This window comes from Phoxinus phoxinus, assembly GCF_949152265.1.
Source record: "Phoxinus phoxinus genome assembly, chromosome: 13".
Classification (NCBI taxonomy): domain Eukaryota; kingdom Metazoa; phylum Chordata; class Actinopteri; order Cypriniformes; family Leuciscidae; genus Phoxinus; species Phoxinus phoxinus.
In genome coordinates this window covers 34,320,609-34,339,267 of record NC_136888.1, presented here as the reverse complement: position 1 = coordinate 34,339,267, position 18,659 = coordinate 34,320,609, and the positions used below count along the sequence as shown (strand labels likewise).

General features: G+C 38.3%; 1 protein-coding gene across 1 annotated transcript in view; it reads left to right on the top strand.

Moving 5' to 3' along the window:
- akt1 (v-akt murine thymoma viral oncogene homolog 1) overlaps nucleotides 1-16,954 on the top strand; it is a 62,694-nt gene extending 45,740 nt beyond the window's left edge. The window contains exons 6-14 of the mRNA XM_079634053.1: nucleotides 798-929; nucleotides 1,792-1,857; nucleotides 5,186-5,254; nucleotides 5,324-5,449; nucleotides 7,740-7,868; nucleotides 12,658-12,872; nucleotides 13,651-13,738; nucleotides 14,645-14,747; nucleotides 16,557-16,954. Coding sequence (XP_079490179.1) covers nucleotides 798-929; nucleotides 1,792-1,857; nucleotides 5,186-5,254; nucleotides 5,324-5,449; nucleotides 7,740-7,868; nucleotides 12,658-12,872; nucleotides 13,651-13,738; nucleotides 14,645-14,747; nucleotides 16,557-16,636 — 1,008 coding nt within the window. The 3' untranslated portion in view covers nucleotides 16,637-16,954. The remainder of the gene's footprint in view (nucleotides 1-797; nucleotides 930-1,791; nucleotides 1,858-5,185; nucleotides 5,255-5,323; nucleotides 5,450-7,739; nucleotides 7,869-12,657; nucleotides 12,873-13,650; nucleotides 13,739-14,644; nucleotides 14,748-16,556) is intronic.
- The last annotated feature ends 1,705 nt before the right edge of the window (nucleotides 16,955-18,659 follow it).

The following is an 18,659-nucleotide window of genomic DNA, read 5'->3' as shown; positions in this document are numbered from 1 at the left end:
ATATTCCCCATTTATTTCTATATTAAGTAATAAAATGTTAGAAAAAAAAATTTCATTAGTTTAACTTTTTATTATTATTTAAAATAATTAAAAAAAATATTTAAGACATGCATTATGTACCATGTACATTATGTACTATATTTTAATTCACTAATATTTTTTCTTTGTCTTTCATGATACTTAATATTCACCGCTCCAATATACACCATTTATTTGTGTTTGAAATAATAAAATATGAGAATTTTTTTAACATTTCAAATTATTTTTAAATGAATGCAATATTCAAGTTACAAATAGAGCAAATGTATTTAGAATACAATGAATTAAGGTTATTAGGGTAATCTGATGGAAAACTTATGTAATATCATGATGTAACTTGTGTGTGTGTGTTCACAAATCTTAAATATCTTAAAATCATGGTTTGTCATAAAGCATATTAAAAACACACAGACACATAAACAACATTAAAAGCGTGATTTTCACCACAGGGGGACTTTAAATGACCAAACTCTGCTATAGGGTCAACGTGTTTTAAACTTAAACGCGTAATGTGTCCACATTGATGAGTCTTGATCAAAAGAACCTCATTAGTGTGTATATAAAGTGTCCGCATGAGGACCGTTGTGCACTTGCTCTGTATTAAACATCAGTTCCCACGCTCACATTTCTGGCATTCGTGGCATTTGCAGCAGGTCAAAGGTCAAACAGAGATCCGTCCCGTCAGTGTCGTGTCAGTATTTTTGTGTTGCACTTGTGCAGGTGTGTGTCTGCTGACAGCTGGTGTGTGTGTGTTTCAGACTATGCATGACTTTGAATACCTCAAACTCCTGGGAAAAGGCACTTTTGGGAAGGTGATTCTGGTGAAGGAAAAAGCAACGGGAAAATATTACGCCATGAAAATCCTCAAGAAAGAAGTGATCGTAGCCAAAGTGAGTAAAACTATAACACAACTGAGAAATATTTGACTTCTGAGTGTGTTTGCTTGAGTGTGTGAGATAATTCTGGCAAAGCCTCCTTTAGTTAGCTTCACTGTAAAAAAAATAATAGTTGGTTTAACCCTCTGGGGTCGGCAATCGCGCCGGCGCGATTTGCGCAATTTTTTTCACATAGCAGCTAAATAGACTTAAAATACTCCGTCATTTATGGTCATACAGACTTAATAAATATGAAAAAAGAATCTGTGAGATGCCTACTTTTGTATGTGTCCACTTTCAATCAAAACAAAACGTGCTTTTGTAAAATAAAGAAAATAAACAGGGTGTGCTTTCTGCCTCTCCGTGAACTTTTTTTTTCTTGAGCAAAGTAAAGTAAGTTCAATGAAATAAAAAAAATGAGTTAATACAATGATATAGATAAGTTTATTGAATAGGATAAACCCCTTGAGATGAACCATCTCATTTCCGAGGCGGTCCTTATTTACAATACAATACAGAACAAGGAACAAATCAAAACGCATTACAATAAAATATAAGACATAAACAATATGAAGGAGATTGGTTTATTCAACAGAAACTCTAAATATTATGTTATCCGAACCACATAAATTATCTAATATAATTTTGACAAAAGAAAAAATGTGATAACAAATCATGAAAGTAGTTTTTTACAGTGTATGTATAAAAAAAGTAAATAAAAAAAATGCTGAAAGTGTTCTGTCGGGTTTAGGCTGTTAGCATTTAAACAGCATTTTGTTTTTTGATTTGTCACATGTTTAATCATTCCCATATTTACATGTGTGTGATTTCAACACTACTATTATTGTAACGTGTTGAAGAACGGTGTGTGTTTCAGGATGAAGTGGCTCACACACTTACAGAGAACCGAGTGCTTCAGAACTCCAAACACCCGTTCCTGACGGTGAGAGACTCTCATGATCTCTTCTTCTTCTTCTTCTTCTTCTTCTTCTTCTTCTTCTTCTTCAATACCCTCTCATCTCAAGCACGTCTGCCTCTGTTTATCATCTACACAAAGCCTTTTAGAAGAGTTCAAGCTACTACTTCAGATTGAATAATGTCGCCCGTTTGCACTTCCTTCACCAGTAAATATAGCAAACGCTTCCTCCTGATCACAAACTGCATTTACAGGTGAAACTGGAAAAATGAGAATATGATGCAAAAGTTCAGTAATTCAACTTAAAAGGTGAAACTAATATATTATATAGACTCATTACATGCAAAGTGAGATATTTCAAGCCTTTATTTGTTATAATTTTGATGATTATGGCTCAAAATTAGAATATTGTGAAAAGGTTTTCATAAGCTGTAAGCCATAATCATCCAAATTATAACAAATAAAGGCTTGAAATATCTCACTTTGCATGTAATGAGTCTATATAATATATTAGTTTCACCTTTTAAGTTGAATTACTGAAATAAATGAACTTTTGCACCATATTTTCCAGTTTCACCTTTGCTTTTTTGCTATCTTGTTTTCCAGTACAAATATCTAAACATTATTAAAGGGCACCTATTATGACATTTAAAATGTTCCTAATGTTGTTGTGGGAGTCCCCAACAACAGTTTTACATGCATGCAATGACAAAAAACACTTTTGTTTTCGTATAATATGCATTTATTTTTACCTGATTTGCTCACCGACTCTTAAATGATTCGTTCAACGACTCGTTTTTCCAAACCCCTCCTCTGCGCGACGCTAATCTGCGTTGATTGGTCAGATGACCCAGCAGTGTTTACAGAGATAATACTTATTTTTAACACGGAGTGCAATGATGCTTTTATCAATTAAATTGTATTATAATAATGATTATACTCCACTGCTTTATAGTTTGTAGTAAAAAACGAAAAATAAGATAAAGAATTTAATGTTATGTTAGCGAGCATAGCCCAGAGTTCATATTGTAAAAGCACAATCAGTCTTTGTTTGCGTTAGCCCGATGCATAAACATAACGTTTTTACAAAAAAAAAAAAAATGCAGTTACGTTACTACGAGGTATTACTCTATTCTTTAGACAACTCCGAAAACAACGACAAACACTTCACATATCTCAATACAATTGTCATTGAAGACCTAGAAGCTAAACGGTGCTTACACAACAAACAAAATAATTATTAAGCATGCTACAAATTATTAATAACACTTACAGGTTGTGATACGGAGGAGGAAGCTGATGCAAATACACTTGGAACTGAACCTTCCTTCAATATCAGCCGGCTCGCGAATCCCAGTTTGAGTGCATTTAAAAAGCAATCGTCTTCAAAATGGCGCGAGCAAAGCACAAGGCTCGGACTATACTTCTGTGGTATAGCTGTATATATGAATTGTAGCCACTTAGTCTTCAAATGCTCCTCCTTGGGCAGATGAAAAAAGTTTGCTTTTGAGTCGCACTTCAGAACACAGCGTCTCGTCGCCCTGATGTTTCCCTGCTGGCCTTGGAGCGCAATAAGTGGGCGTATCTTATTCAAATAACTTGACAAGTGGACGTCATCTAGTCAGAGAAAAAGCTTCGGTCTTCTAACGATTCATAAAAATGACTCTGAGTCGACTCTTACTTTTGAAAGACAATAACTTTATATACGGTGCACTTTCATATTTCAAACTTTGCAGGATGTTTTTGTTCACTTAGATCTATGTTACACACTACATGAAAGGTAAATTTCAAAATTCCATAATAGGTGCCCTTTAAATCAAGATGCATGTACTTGATAAGCAAAATTACTTTAGATATTAAGTCTTGAATTATTGAAAATGTATCATTATTAAGTGAGTTTGTGCTTTAAACGAGAACAAATGTCTTAATTCCAAGCAAAAACAAGTTTATTATTTGACTCCACTGGCAGATATTTGTTCTTGTTTTAAGCTCAATCTCACTTCATTTTGATCAGTTTCTCATAAAACAAACAAGACTTACTATGACATTTTGCATCTCCAGTAAGTGCATCTTGATTTAAGAATGTTTAGATATTTTTACTGGAAAACAAGACGGAAATACTGAGGAAAGAAGTGTAAATAAGTCAGATCTTTCTGATTTGTTTCCTTGAGAAACCTGTTTGAAAACCGTCGTTTTTTTTGCCCAGTGGCGTATCCAGGACATTTTTACTGGGGTGGCCAAGATGGGACACAAAGCTAGTGTGGGGTGGCCATATCTACTATAAAGTAATGTTATGTAAACCTTGAAACTCGCATGAACAATAGAGGATTCTAATAATAGTAACAAAGTGCAATAGAGGTAGCTAGTTCTTGCTTTTTGCTCATTCTCCTGCTACAAAATGCTTTCACATAGTCGTGAAATTTCATCCTGTCGTTTCAAAGAATAGTAGGCCTACACCGGCGAGCGCGAAGTAAATGCCTCGTCCATTTGGGGAGGCGCGCGCGCAGTCATCGGAGGCTCGCGCTACGGAGGCAGGCGAAAGCATAAACAAACCTAGCTTAAGGCGGGGCTACAGATTAGGTTTTCACAAATAACCCGCGTATCTAGCAGTAGTTCCGCAGCATTACATTCATTAATTTGCACGCGAGTTTTATTTATTTTTTATACCATGTATCCATGCAGGATATTTTGTCTTATCCTGAGCCACTGGTACTCCTATAATAAGTGTTTACACTGGGACTATTTTACACGGGTTTGGATGCGGAGTAGCCCAGGACCTGCGTGACTCGTCGTCATAGACGTACACAGAGAAGTAGTTCCGGCTACAATGTTCTTCCGAAAGACGCATTATTCTGTTAATAAACGCTAGTTTATTATCGCTCGCTATAGCGCCAAAAGCGTCAAAAATAAAGCCTCACTAATAACATGCCAGTATTGAGGCCCCAGACAGCAGTCATTTAGTAATAGCCTATATTATTATTTTTTTACCTACACACCAGTGTGAATATTTTTATTATTGCATTTCAAATAGGGCCAATGTATAGGCTACTCATAAGCTTACGTTTTTAAATTATAAAGGGCCTACTGATGTTTGTGTTATTGTATTTTCAATATTATAGGCTATTATTTGTGCATAAACATATCTGGTTATAGTAAACACACCGTTTGTTTGAAAACAACATTATTTTTCATCCTTGCTGCAAGCTTACAAGAGCGATAATATCATTAAATGTGAATGGGCCCTAAAATATTGTCTTGGGAAAAAGCTGGTCTCAGACAAGAAAAGGTTGGGAACCACTGTGCTATGTCATGTTGTGAATATGAAGGTATGAATGTGACTGATCTGTGTGTTTAGGGTCTGAAATACTCTTTCCAGACGCACGACCGGCTGTGTTTCGTCATGGAGTACGCCAACGGAGGAGAGGTGAGGCTCAGTTCTTCTCAGCGCTCGAGGTGATCATTACGGGTTATAAACGTTCCTTCCCTCCGGCAGCTTTTCTTCCACCTGTCCCGGGACCGCGTGTTCTCGGAGGACCGCGCGCGCTTCTACGGGGCCGAGATCGTGTGTGCGCTGGACTACCTGCATTCAGAGAGGAACGTGGTCTACAGGGACCTGAAGGTCAGAGTCGCGCTCATATCGCAGTTCTGTGCTTCCAGGCAAACCAAACATTATTTATACACCAGATATCATTTTACTTTAGATATTTTTTCACTAGTGTGTGCCGGACAGACACTATAGTTCATTTATGTAAGTGAGGAGAGCAAAATAAAGTAAACTGTGACATATTCAGGGTTTGAAATGAACTTTATACATTTTTAAGTTACCGGCCATTCAGAACTTCTACTAGCCAAAAATAAATAAACCACTATGTCACATCTTATATGATGACCCTGGAGCACAGCACCAGTCTGGAGCCGCACGGGTATATCTGTGGCAATAGCAACTATACACTGTATGGGTCAAAATTATCCATTTTTCTTTTATGCCAAAAATCATGAGGATATTAAGATCATGTTCCATGAAGATATTTAGTAAATGTCCTACCGTAAATATATAAAACATGTATTTTTGTGAGTGAATGCAGCACAATCGTGAACATAAATGCACAACTTTAAAGGAGATTTTCTCAATGTTTACATTTTTTTGCTCCTCAGATTCCAGATTTTCAATAGTTGTGTCTCGACCAAATATTGTCCTATCCTAACAAACCACACATCAATGGAGAGATTATTTATTCAGATTTCAGATTATGTATTCTCTCATGTATGATGTATTCTCTATAATCTCAATTTCAAAAAGTTTACCCATGTGACTGGTTTTGTGGTCCAGGGTCTCATATATTCTGTATATAGGCCTATATATATATAAATGCTGTGACATAGTTCATCTGTTTTATTTATCTTTGTGTGTGTGTGTGTGTGTGTGTGTGTAAGTGTGTGTGTGTGTGTGTGTGTGTGTGTGTGTGTGTGTGTGTGTGTGAACTGTCCCTTTAACAGTGCAGTGTGATGCTGTGTGAGTGTGAGTGAGTGTTTGAGTGTGTGTGTGTGTGTGTGTGTGAACTGTCCCTTTAACAGTGCAGTGTGATGCTGTGTGTGTGTGTGAGTGAGTGTTTGAGTGTGTGTGTGTGTGTGTGTGTGGGTGAGTGTTTGAGAGAGAGAGTGTGTGTGTGTGTGTGTGTGTGTGTGTGTGTGTGTGTGTGTGTGTGTGTGTGTGTGTGTGTGTGTGTGTGTGAGAGAGAGTGAGAGTGAAAGTGAGTGAGTGTTTGAGAGAGAGAGTGTGTGTGTGCGCGTGTGTGTGTGTAAGTGTGTGTGTGTAAGTGTGTGTGTGTGTGTGTGAACTGTCCCTTTAACAGTGCAGTGTGATGCTGTGTGAGTGTGAGTGTGTGTGTGTGTGTGTGTGTGTGTGTGTGTGTGTGTGGGCTTGGTTTATTATGCATTGTGGGAACCGAATGTCCCCACAAGGATAGTAAAACCTGAGATCACCTCCATTGTGGGGACCAGCCAGCGGGGGAATGGGTTAATAAACATACTAAATTATATATTTTTGAAAATGTAAAAATGCAGAATGTCTCCTGTGATGGTTGGGTTTAGGGATAGGGGCAGTGTAAGGGGATATAATATACAGTTTGTAGAGTATAAAAACCATTACGCCTATGGAATGTCCCCACAAGGATAGAAATGAAAGCTTGTGTGTGTGTGTGTGTGTGTGTGTGTGTGTGTGTGTGTGTGTGTGTGTGTGAGTGAGTGTGAACTGTCCCCTTAACAGTGCAGTGTGATGCTGTGAGTCTCTGACCCGTCCAGATGATGATACTGTAGGTCAGCAGAACAACCCGTGTTTTGCTCTCTCTCTCTCTCTCTCTCTCTCTCTCTCTCTCTCTCTCTCTCTCTCTCCCCGCTCAGGTTCATGTGAAAGTGCGTGTGTAGCAGCACGGGTGTTTGTGCTGACTAGCGTTGTGTTCTCGGGCCTCTGGCCACGTGTGTGTGTGTGTGTGTGAGCTACAGCTGCCAGGTGACTGTGAGGAGTGCTGATGTGAACACAAGCGTGTCGTGAGAAGTGAAGCCGAAGCGTCTGCATCGCCCCCTGGTGTTTGGTCCCAGTCACGGCTTGAAATGAACACCCGCCAGATGCGTTTAAACACCTCCAGTGTGTGTCAGAAATGTTGCGGTCTTTACCATAATCAGTTTCCAAGGCTTTCTTAAATGCTCAGTTAATAATGCAGTCTGAGTCGTGATTCTGTAAATGCGGAGGATCAAGCTGAATTTTAGGCGTCTTACATTTTAGACTCACAATATTGATTTTGCTCTATTTTGTCGATGAAAATAGTTCCAAACAAATCCACAGTTGAGTCTCAGAGCAACACAGGGATGCTTCATTGAACAAATCGGTCTAATGAATGTGTTTCTCTCAGCTGGAAAACCTGATGCTGGATAAAGACGGTCACGTCAAGATCACAGACTTCGGCTTGTGTAAGGAGGGCATCACAGACGGAGCCACTATGAAGACCTTCTGCGGGACCCCGGAGTATCTGGCCCCTGAGGTGAGACTCATCACATGACCAAATCATCACAGGATCACATGACTAAACCATCACATGACCAAACCATTCCCAGAATCACATGATCAAACCATCACAGGATCACATGACTAAACCATCACATGACTAAACCATTCCCAGAATCACATGATCAAACCATCACAGAATCACATGACCAAACCATCACAGGATCACATGATCAAACCATCACATGACCAAACCATTCCCAGAATCACATGACCAAACCGTTCCCGGGATATCCTGATCTGAGGATGACCTGATCCCTTTGATATAAATATATCCTGAGATATCCTGTGTGTGTGTGTGTGTGTGTGTGAGTGTGTGTGTGTGAGAGTGGAGAAGGGTTGCCTATATTGACACAGTTGCGGCCGCATTGTTGTTATCCCACCATTCTGGAGTCTCTGCTGGGAACCATATACAGTATTTTATATTTGAAAGCGTGAGTGTTCGTCCTGAAGGGCCACCGGCCCTGAGCGGGGCTTCCTCTGTCCGCATCATATCCTGCCCTCTGCTGGGGCGCATGTGCATCTGATGATCCGCCAGAAATGGCGCTTTATTGCATGTGTATTTGTAGGGTTTAGGGTTAGTGTATAGTAAGGAGTTTTATATATTGGAAATGTTGCTCCCTGAGACTGTAAGCTCTCTTCTCTCGGGTCAGATCTTATTTGAATCGTCTTTTCCTTTAAAGCAGAAGTAGAACTGCTGGAGATTTGTGAGTTTAAAAAAAAGCTGATAATTAGTTAAATCAAAAATGTAAAATAATTAAACTTAAGTAAAAAAAATAAAAATAATTGTTATTAAATGTTACAAATATTTTCCCCCCTGAGATTTTAAGTTAATATTGCAATAATTAATTTGCATATTCATGCTTCTCTGATTTCGGGTTAATGGTCACATGACATGCAAGTTAACAAATGAAATATCTTTTTAGTAAGTGTTTTATTTTAACTTTATTTTTTAAATAATTTATTTGACAATTTTAACTTGAGAACATCATGCTTGTGATGCTTCATAATAATAATAATAATAATCTGTTGTTAAATGTTCAAATGTGTTTTTTAAAATTATAAAAATATCTTAATCTCAGGTGTACTTAATTTTATAATTATTTATTACATTTTTACATTTGAATTAACTTGAGAACATCATGCGTTTGATGCTTCATAATAATAATAATAATAACAATAACTTGTGGTTAAAGTTTAAAACATGTTTTTCAATTATTGAAATATTATCTTAAAATCTCAGATGTACTTCAAGTAAATATTGTCCGTCAAATTGGTCTAGCTGACAAAAGTAGTTTGTGAATCCCTGGAGTAAAGTAATAACTCACTAATTATGTCATAATTTACAACCCATATGAGTTTATGTTTCTCTTCTAAGGAGATGTTCACTGGGATCTCTTCAATAAAAGCTCCCAAAATGACTCAATAAGCAACATGACGGCATCATAACAGTCGTCTATATGACTTATGCGCGATATTAGTCTTATGAAGTCATATGGAGCTTAAATTTCATGTCTGTTCCTCGTGGATATCATATGGATATCTCTTTTAATACTTTTGTATTCTATTCTGTTAAATATCTATTGTTCTCCACTAAAACAAGAGTCATACGGGACGTCCAGGATCCCGTGTCACCGTCTCTCTCTCTCTCTCTCTCTCTCTTCCCGGGGACTCCGGTTCAATCCCCATGTTGACATGACAACAGGGCCCGGAGCGGGAGACTTGGGGAGCGTTGCCGTGGCGACGGTGGCCTCTCTGGAGCTCGGCCCGGGCCGTGTTACAGGTTGTTCCGCTGTAAACAATGACCTTGTTGTGTGTGTGTGGAGCTGAGGAATGCTGTTACGTCTGGAAATATTCCACGGAGAGAGATAGAGAGAGAGAAGTGAAGGAGGGATGAGAGAATTTCAGAGGAAAACAGGTGGAAGTGTTTTTAATGCACGGCGACACTTGACGGCTCTCATGCTGGGTCCACTAGGGGGCCGATTATGGCTTTAAATGATTTAAACATAACAAAATATGTTTTAGAATAAGCAATAGCAACTTTATTTATATAGCACAATTAAAACAACACAAGTTGACCAATGTGCTTTACAATGTCATAGAAAAAAGAAGAGAAAAAAGTATCACATACACTCTAAAAAATGCTGGGTTGTTTTAACCCAATTTTGGGTCAAATATGGACAAACCCAAACGTTGGATCAAAAATGCAATTTAAAAATGTAACCCAATGGCTGGGTTTGTCCATATTTGACCCAAAATTGGGTTAAAACAACCCAGCATTTTTTAGAGTGTAGGCAACACCTATAATCAAATTAAAATAATTGTTCTCAGTATGACTCAAGGAATCTATCAAGACTCGGTATGATACACTGAATCAAAAGAGATCAGTTTATGATTTTTAAGAAAACCGTTCAGAAATTATAAACAAAATTATCAATTTTCATATCTCCTGACCAGTAGGTGGCACTATGCCAAAACGCTGCATGTTGCCTCAGGTCATGCTTGTGACGACGTGCACCAATATTCGCCCCAATACGCTAAAGTGTTGCGGAGATATAACCTTGCATCTAATTTGGCGTGCTCTTTGTCGAATTCGTTCGCGCGTTATTCCAGAACGGTTGGGTTTATGATCTTAAAGATGATCTGAGCCAATTTTGGTGAAAATTGGACAAACTGTATTGAATGAGTTCGAAAAAGTAGGTAAAATTGAATGAAAATGGCGGGAAAATTGTAATGATGTCATAGTTTGGATTCAAATCTAGCCCTTACGGTTCAAAAGTTATTAGCATAAACGTGAGTGCAACTTTGGACAGTTGGTGGCGCTAGAGGGATTGAGTTAGAGAGTCCAAAATTGGTGTGGGTTATGTTCGGACTGTCTTCTATCTGTGTGCCAAATTTCACAACTTTTTACCAAAAAAATATTGATAAAAACTACTCAAGTTATGACAACTTGGAGCTGTAATGTGGTGTTACCATAGACTGTAAAAAAAAAAAAGGATGTAGTGTTTGTGACGTCACCCGTTGTGTTTCTGATGAGCATTTTTGAAGCCCAAAGTGGGCGGAGCCAGCTGTCGCCATCTTGGCATCAGTGCGTCATTCCCAGATAAATGAAAAAGGGTGGGATTAGCTGAGGTGACGTGACGCTAACAGACAGCAACTGCTAGTAGTGACATCAGCTGCAATCCACCTATCACTCAAGTGGCCACGCCCTTAATTATAATAAAAAATCACCCCCTAACAGTCATCATGAAGGGCAAAATTAGCTATATAGACCAAAACCACTTTTTGCACCAGGCTGTAAACGCATGTTTTTCTCCTGAAAAGTTGGGCATTTTAACATGGGGGTCTATGGGACTGCCTGTCTCTAGTGGCCAGTCGATGAATTGCAGTTTAAGACACTTCCGTGTTGGTTTCAAGAGAGAGACCGAAAGGTTGCCGCTTGGGTGTTACGGGTGAGGTTTACACTACATTTCTGGTCATGCCATGGAAATAGAGACCGGTTGACGTCACAGTTCGGATGTGTTTACTGCTGTTTACACGGTCCATCTGAAGGCGCGGGTCCCCCGTCTCTGGGCTTGCGTGTGTCGAGGGCTCCTGGGCTCCTGGCAGCTTCACAGCTGTGCTGTTCTTCTACATATATGGGGCAGCTGCAGGCTCAGCTCTCACTGACCGCACAGACTGAGTCATTCTCTCCCCGTGACCCGCGGTCGGGGTTTCGGTAACACTCGGTGGGAGGACACGCAAACACACACCAGCACCATCCGGTTCTTTATTTAAAGAGGACCTATTATGCCCTTTCATTTTGTTTTTGGCTCTACTACAACAGGTTTTCATGCAAAACACATTATTTTCTCCATTGTTGCGGCTCCTCTCTTCCCAGTCTCTCAGTAACGCTCTGTTTACTTCCTGTCTCTATGAAGCCCCTCCTTCTGAAAAGCACACTGTGCTCTGATTGGTCGGCTGGAGCAGTGTGTTGTGATTGGTCGAGTGCTTCGAGCGTGTTTGGGAAATGTCCCGTCCCTTCCCATAACCACCAGTTTAACACACTACTGACTAACTCAACCAGGCCCCGCCCCTTTATTCTGCGTATGAATTATTTAAATGAGGAATATTGTGACGTGTTCGTTCCCGGAAGAAACTCAAGACTACAATGTCCTCACAAAAATGGTTGTATCCGAAATCCTTGTAGGGACATTTTTTGTTTCTCAAACAGCTTATAAATTATACTAAGTGATGTTTGTTGAAAATGTAAAAATTACTGCTGGGTAACGAATAATCGCATCCAAAATAAGAGTTTGTGTTTACCTAATATATGTGTGTGTACTGTGTATAATTATATATGTATATAAATATTTTATACATAACAAATTTTTCTTAAATATGTACATGCATATGTGTGTATTTATATACACAAAATAATTATACACACACATACATATATTATGTAAATACAAACTTTTATTTTGGATGTAATCGTTACCCAGCACTAGTAAAAATGCAGAAAGTGATGGATAAAACAGTTTGTACACCTATAAAACGTGTGTGTGTGTGTGTGTGTGCGTGTCTGTGTATGTGTGTGTGTGTGTGTGTGCGCGTGTCTGTGTCTGTGTGTGTGTGCGTGTGTGTGTGTGTGTGTGTGCGCGCGCGTGTGTGTGTGTGTGTGTGTTTGTGTGTGTGTGTGTGTGTGTGTGTGTGTGTCTGTGTGTGTGTGTGTGTGTGTGTGTGTGTGTGTGTGTGTGTGTGTGTGCGTGTGTGTGTGTGTGCAGGTGCTGGAGGACAATGACTACGGGCGTGCGGTGGACTGGTGGGGTTTGGGAGTGGTGATGTACGAGATGATGTGTGGCCGCCTGCCCTTCTATAACCAGGATCACGAGCGCTTGTTCGAGCTCATCCTGATGGAGGACATCCGCTTCCCGCGCACACTCGCACCGGAGGGCAAATCCCTGCTGTCAGGCCTGCTCAAGAAAGACCCCAAGCAACGGTCGGTGTCAGCACGCTACTATTCACACTGCATCCCACCATGCAAGCGCTGAAAAACGTTATCATCTCCGCTAAACTTAAAGGGATAGTTCACCCAGAAATGTAAACTCTGTCAGTGATTACTCTTCCTCATGTTGTTCCCCGTCAGACTCTCCTTCATCTTCGGGACACAAATGAAGATATTAGTGATTAAATCTGAGCGCTGTCTCACTCCTCCATAGGCTTCTGTTGTAATTTAAACTTGCCCAGAAAGTTAGTAAAGATAATGTTTAAAATAGTTCAAGTGACTACAGCGGCTCAACCTTTAGTTTATCAAGCGATGAGAATACTTTTTGTGCGCAAAAACAAACAAAATTTAGGACTTTATTCAACTCTTGATGTTCTTCTGTGTGTGTCTTTGAGTGAGTTCTCGTAGTGTAACAGCGCAACGCTTCTTTGTGTACGTCAGAACGGAGGCTCCCTATTGGCCGACGCTGGTCATGTGTGTGATGCTGGCCAATAGTGAGCCTCCGTTCTGCCGTTCAACCCAGAAGCGTTTCACTGAGACAGCACTCAGATTTAATCACTAATATCTTAATCTGTGTCCCGAAGATGAAGGAGAGTCTGACGGGGTTGAACAACATGAGGGAGAGAAATCACTGACAGAGTTTACATTTCTGGGTGAACTATCCCTTTAAAAAAAAGAAAGTCATAACGTTTGGAACCGCATACTGCCATACTGTGTTTCTGGTGTAGGATGTAGATGTGTAATGTGTGTGTGTGTGTGTGTGTGTGTGTAGGTTAGGTGGCGGCGCTGATGATGCTAAAGAAATCATGCAGCACAAATTCTTCACTGGAATTGAGTGGCAAGATGTTTACGAGAAAAAGGTAAAAACTCCTTTTGTTTCAAAGAGACGACGCCAAACTGACATTCATTTTAGATCTTTTTGATGCCATTGGCCTCAAATATGATCACCCTATATATATATCAGGGGTGTAACGAGACCCTCATGTCATGATTCGACACACATCACGATACTGAACTCACGATACCATATTAATGTGTCTACATATGATAAAGGTTAATAAAAAATGTACTGTTAATTAAAATGCTAAATTTGATATTACATAGTGTGTGTAAATGAATATTCTTGGACTTGGTGCTGGAAACCCAAAGCACAGGACAATAGAGACTCCAGAATAACAATATTCATGATTCTGAAGATGAAAATACTGAATTATTTTACACAAATATGCTTTCACTAGATATATTTAAAATAATATACGCCACTTTTTACTGGTAACATCAGACATTTAGCATTATCATTCCCCCACTGCATTATTATACATTATATTCAACAGTATATATAGAGTTTATTGTAATGTTACATTACATTAACATTTTTATTTTGGGTGAACTATCTACGAGACATATTGTTGCATTTTGTGAAACAATATATTGTTACACCCCAAATATATATATATATATGCATGTCATCCATCCACCACTTCAAAAATTCACGTTTAATACAATGTATCGCTTGTCATTTCTTTGTGAAAATGGTTCCCAAGTAAATCTCACAGCAGATTGTTCAGTGTAGTGAAGTCGAGTGGTTGTAAAATGTAAATGTAAACTGTAAAACTTGTTTTATTTTTATTTTAAAAATGGAAAAAAGAGGAAAGGAATTTTTTTTTAAAATAATTAGTATCATTATTATTATGATTTTTTTTTTTTTACATGTTCGTTCATGAATTCCTTCATTCAATGTTTGATCGGGATCGTCTGTTCCTCAGCTGGTTCCTCCATTCAGACCGCAGGTCACCTCAGAAACAGACACCAGATACTTCGATGAGGAGTTCACCGGACAGACCATCACCATCACACCACCGGGACAAGGTACCGGCACACACTCCTGCAGGACACACACTCATATGGGGAAATCGTGGTCAGAATTATTGGCACCCTTTGGTACATATGATCATATACAGGTGACACTGGAAAAATGAGAATATGGTGCAAAAGTTCATTTATTTCAGTAATTCAATTTAAAAGATGAAACTAATATAGACTCATTACATGCAAAGTGAGATATTTCAAGCCTTTATTTGTTATAATTTTGAACAGCTTATAAAAAAAACCAAATTCAAAATTAGAATATTGTGAAAAGGTTTTCATAAGCTGTAAGCCATAATCCTCAAAATTATAATAAATAAAGGCTTGAAATATCTCACTTTGCATGTAATGAGTCTATATCAGTCCTTCCAGAAAAAGTTTTTTAGTGATTGCTGCTGGAAAAAGTCCTTGATTATGCGGCACGTTTTCTTAAAAAATGCGATGAAATATGTGGGATATTTATGCAATTTTATGCTATGAAATTGCGGGAACTTGCAAAAACTGCGGTTTGATGAAAAAGAGAAAAATAAGTGATTCCCCCAACACCCTGTTCTCACTGGGCTACTACCTTAATGTAAAGAGTAATTTCTTATTACTTCCTATGATAAGCAAGCATCACATCACAGAAAGTGCTGGGAATATTTCAGTCCTCATCTTGTTTTATTTCAGACCTTAATAAACACATGGCTCAAACTTACAAAACACGGATGAGTCAGACAAGTTCTGTAGCTTTACAAAAGGAATAAATCAAAAAATTAATAAATCAAATAAAATGTGTGCTTCGAGTTTTACAGAGGTAGCTATACCAGACAGACATCTTCTGTTGAAATAAAAGTGCAATCTGTCATGCAACACACCGGGAAACTGCTTTGCGCGGTCTTTTGCGCTTGTTTTTGTTGGCAAATGAGACTGATTTGCGGGCTTCATCGTGGTTTCATCGCAGGGTTTGCAGCTTTCCGATTATGTTCACGTCGTGTAATCATAACGTTCCCATGGCAACAGGGGAAAATGGCTGCTCTTGTGTGAAGTGAACGCAACATTTTTCAACTTTCTAAGTTAAATGTGACTTTTTTTGCAATGAAAATGCGGGGATTATGAAATCATGCAAGCCCCGTAATATTTTGCGCACGGAAATCTGCAATTTATGCAGCCCCCACATAAATATGCAGACTTTGGCTGATTATGCATTGAATTATGCGATCGCATAATCGCGTTTTTCTGGAGGGACTGCTATATAATATATTAGTTTCACCTTTTAAGTTGAATTACTGAAATAAATGAACTTTTGCTCCATATTCTAATTTTTCCAGTTTCACCTGTATAGATGGATAATATTTTCCTAAATATTGTACTTTTTAAAGTTGAAAGTGAAGGAAAAGGTCAAAGCATCCTCATGAAGCTCAAGATATATTTAACATAATATACGCCACTTTTTACTGGTAACATCAGACATTTGGCATTATATCATTCCCCCACTGCATTATTATACATTATATTCAACATTATATATAATAGTTTAATGTAGTACTGACACTAAAACTCTTATTTTCTTATTTTGGGTGAACTATATACAATGCATATTGACACAATCCACCATACATATTGTTGCATTTTTGTATTGCGATATATTGGGACACGATATATTGTTACACCGCTAATGTCATGTCATGCTAGCCGTAATGATTTAATTCCGATTGAAACTAAATGCGTTCATGTAAACATAACAAGTGTTACGGTACGGCGGCTCACATGCCGACTCTGAGTGTATGTGAAGTGAAGGTTTCTGAGAGGTTTGTGTTGTGTTGTGCGCAGATGACAGTATGGATCTGTTCGACAGCGAGAGGAGGCCACACTTCCCACAGTTCTCCTACTCCGCCAGTGGAACGGCATGAGCTTCACAGACACTGCTCTGAGATCAGTGTGAAGGGAGACGTTTACCGCGCCGGATCTGTGACGTCTGTCCTGAAATCAGCTCTTCTTGCTTCTGTGGCCTTATCGTCTGTTCTGAGGATGTGAGAGGGAACGCGACAACACAGACTGACAAATTAATGTCGCGTTGAAAGAAATGTTATTGGTTAGACTGCACGTCTGGCCACATCTATACAAAACACCATCACAAGTGATATATATATACAACTATATCATTTTAATTTGACTGGGAATTATGCTCACACGAAACGGTATGATGTTGGGAGAGTGTTTTTATATATTACCACAGCAGTGTTCAGTGAATTATATCATTTACTAGATTAACGATCGATCAATCAACAAATTAAACTCACTCATACTGTCATGAGTTACTTAAAACATCATTCGAATTTGACAAATAATACATTTTCTTGTCCCTAATAGTCGACATAATGCAGGAAACTAAACATAAAATTACAACACTCGAACTATAAATGCATGAATGAAACTCACTGAGACTGTCCACAGTTTCTTTTCCATGCATCATTTTATTATATCCACGAATGTGGTTACTATGGAAGCTGTTTCCGCCACAGAGTGAAAAATAAAAAAGATAATTGCGACTTTTTAATATCAGAATTGCGAGTTTACGTCTCCCATTTCTGACTTTTTATCTCAGAGTTGCGTGATATAAAGTCAGAATTATGAGATATTAGCTCACAATTGCAAGAAATATACTTGAAATTTTGACTTTTTTCTCAGAATTGCATGTTTATATCTCGCAATTCTGACTTTATAACAGGCAATTGCTTGTTATAAAGTCAGAATTGCGAGATATAAACTATTCTGAGGTAAAAAAAAAAAGTTTTTTTTCCCTAAGAATTGGACTTTATAACTTGCAATTGCGAGTTTATATCTCACAATTCTGAGAAAAGATGTCAGAATTGCGAGATATAAACCCGCAATGTGTTATAAAGTCCGAATTGCGAGATATAAAGTCAGAATTGCGAGATATAAAGTCCAATTCGGACTTTATATCTCGCAATTCGGACTTTATATCTCGAAATTCTGACTTTACATCTCGCAATTCTGACTTTACATCTCGAAATTCTGACTTTACATCTCGCAATTCTGACTTTATATCTCGCAATTCTGACTTTATATCTCGAAATTCTGACTTTACATCTCGCAATTCTGACTTTATATCTCGCAATTCTGACTTTACATCTCGCAATTCTGACTTTATATCACGCAATTCTGACTTTACATCTCGCAATTCTGACTTTACATCTCGCAATTCTGACTTTACATCTCGCAATTCTGACTTTACATCTCGCAATTCTGACTTTACATCTCGCAATTCTGACTTTACATCTCGCAATTCTGACTTTACATCTCGCAATTCTGACTTTATATCTCGCAATTCTGACTTTACATCTCGCAATTCTGACTTTACATCTCGCAATTCTGACTTTAAATCTCGCAATTCTGACTTTATATCACGCAATTCTGACTTTACATCTCGCAATTCTGACTTTATATCTCGCAATTCTGACTTTACATTTTGCAATTCTGACTTTACATCTCGCAATTCTGACTTTATATCTCGCAATTCTGACTTTATATCTCGCAATTCTGACTTTATATCTCGCAATTCTGACTTTACATTTTGCAATTCTGACTTTACATCTCGCAATTCTGACTTTATATCTCGCAATTCTGACTTTATATCTCGCAATTCTGACTTTACATCTCGCAATTCTGACTTTACATCTCGCAATTCTGACTTTATATCTCGCAATTCTGACTTTACATCTCGCAATTCTGACTTTACATCTCGCAATTCTGACTTTACATCTCGCAATTCTGACTTTACATCTCGCAATTCTGACTTTACATCTCGCAATTCTGACTTTATATCTCGCAATTCTGACTTTACATCTCGCAATTCTGACTTTACATCTCGCAATTCTGACTTTATATCTCGCAATTCTGACTTTATATCTC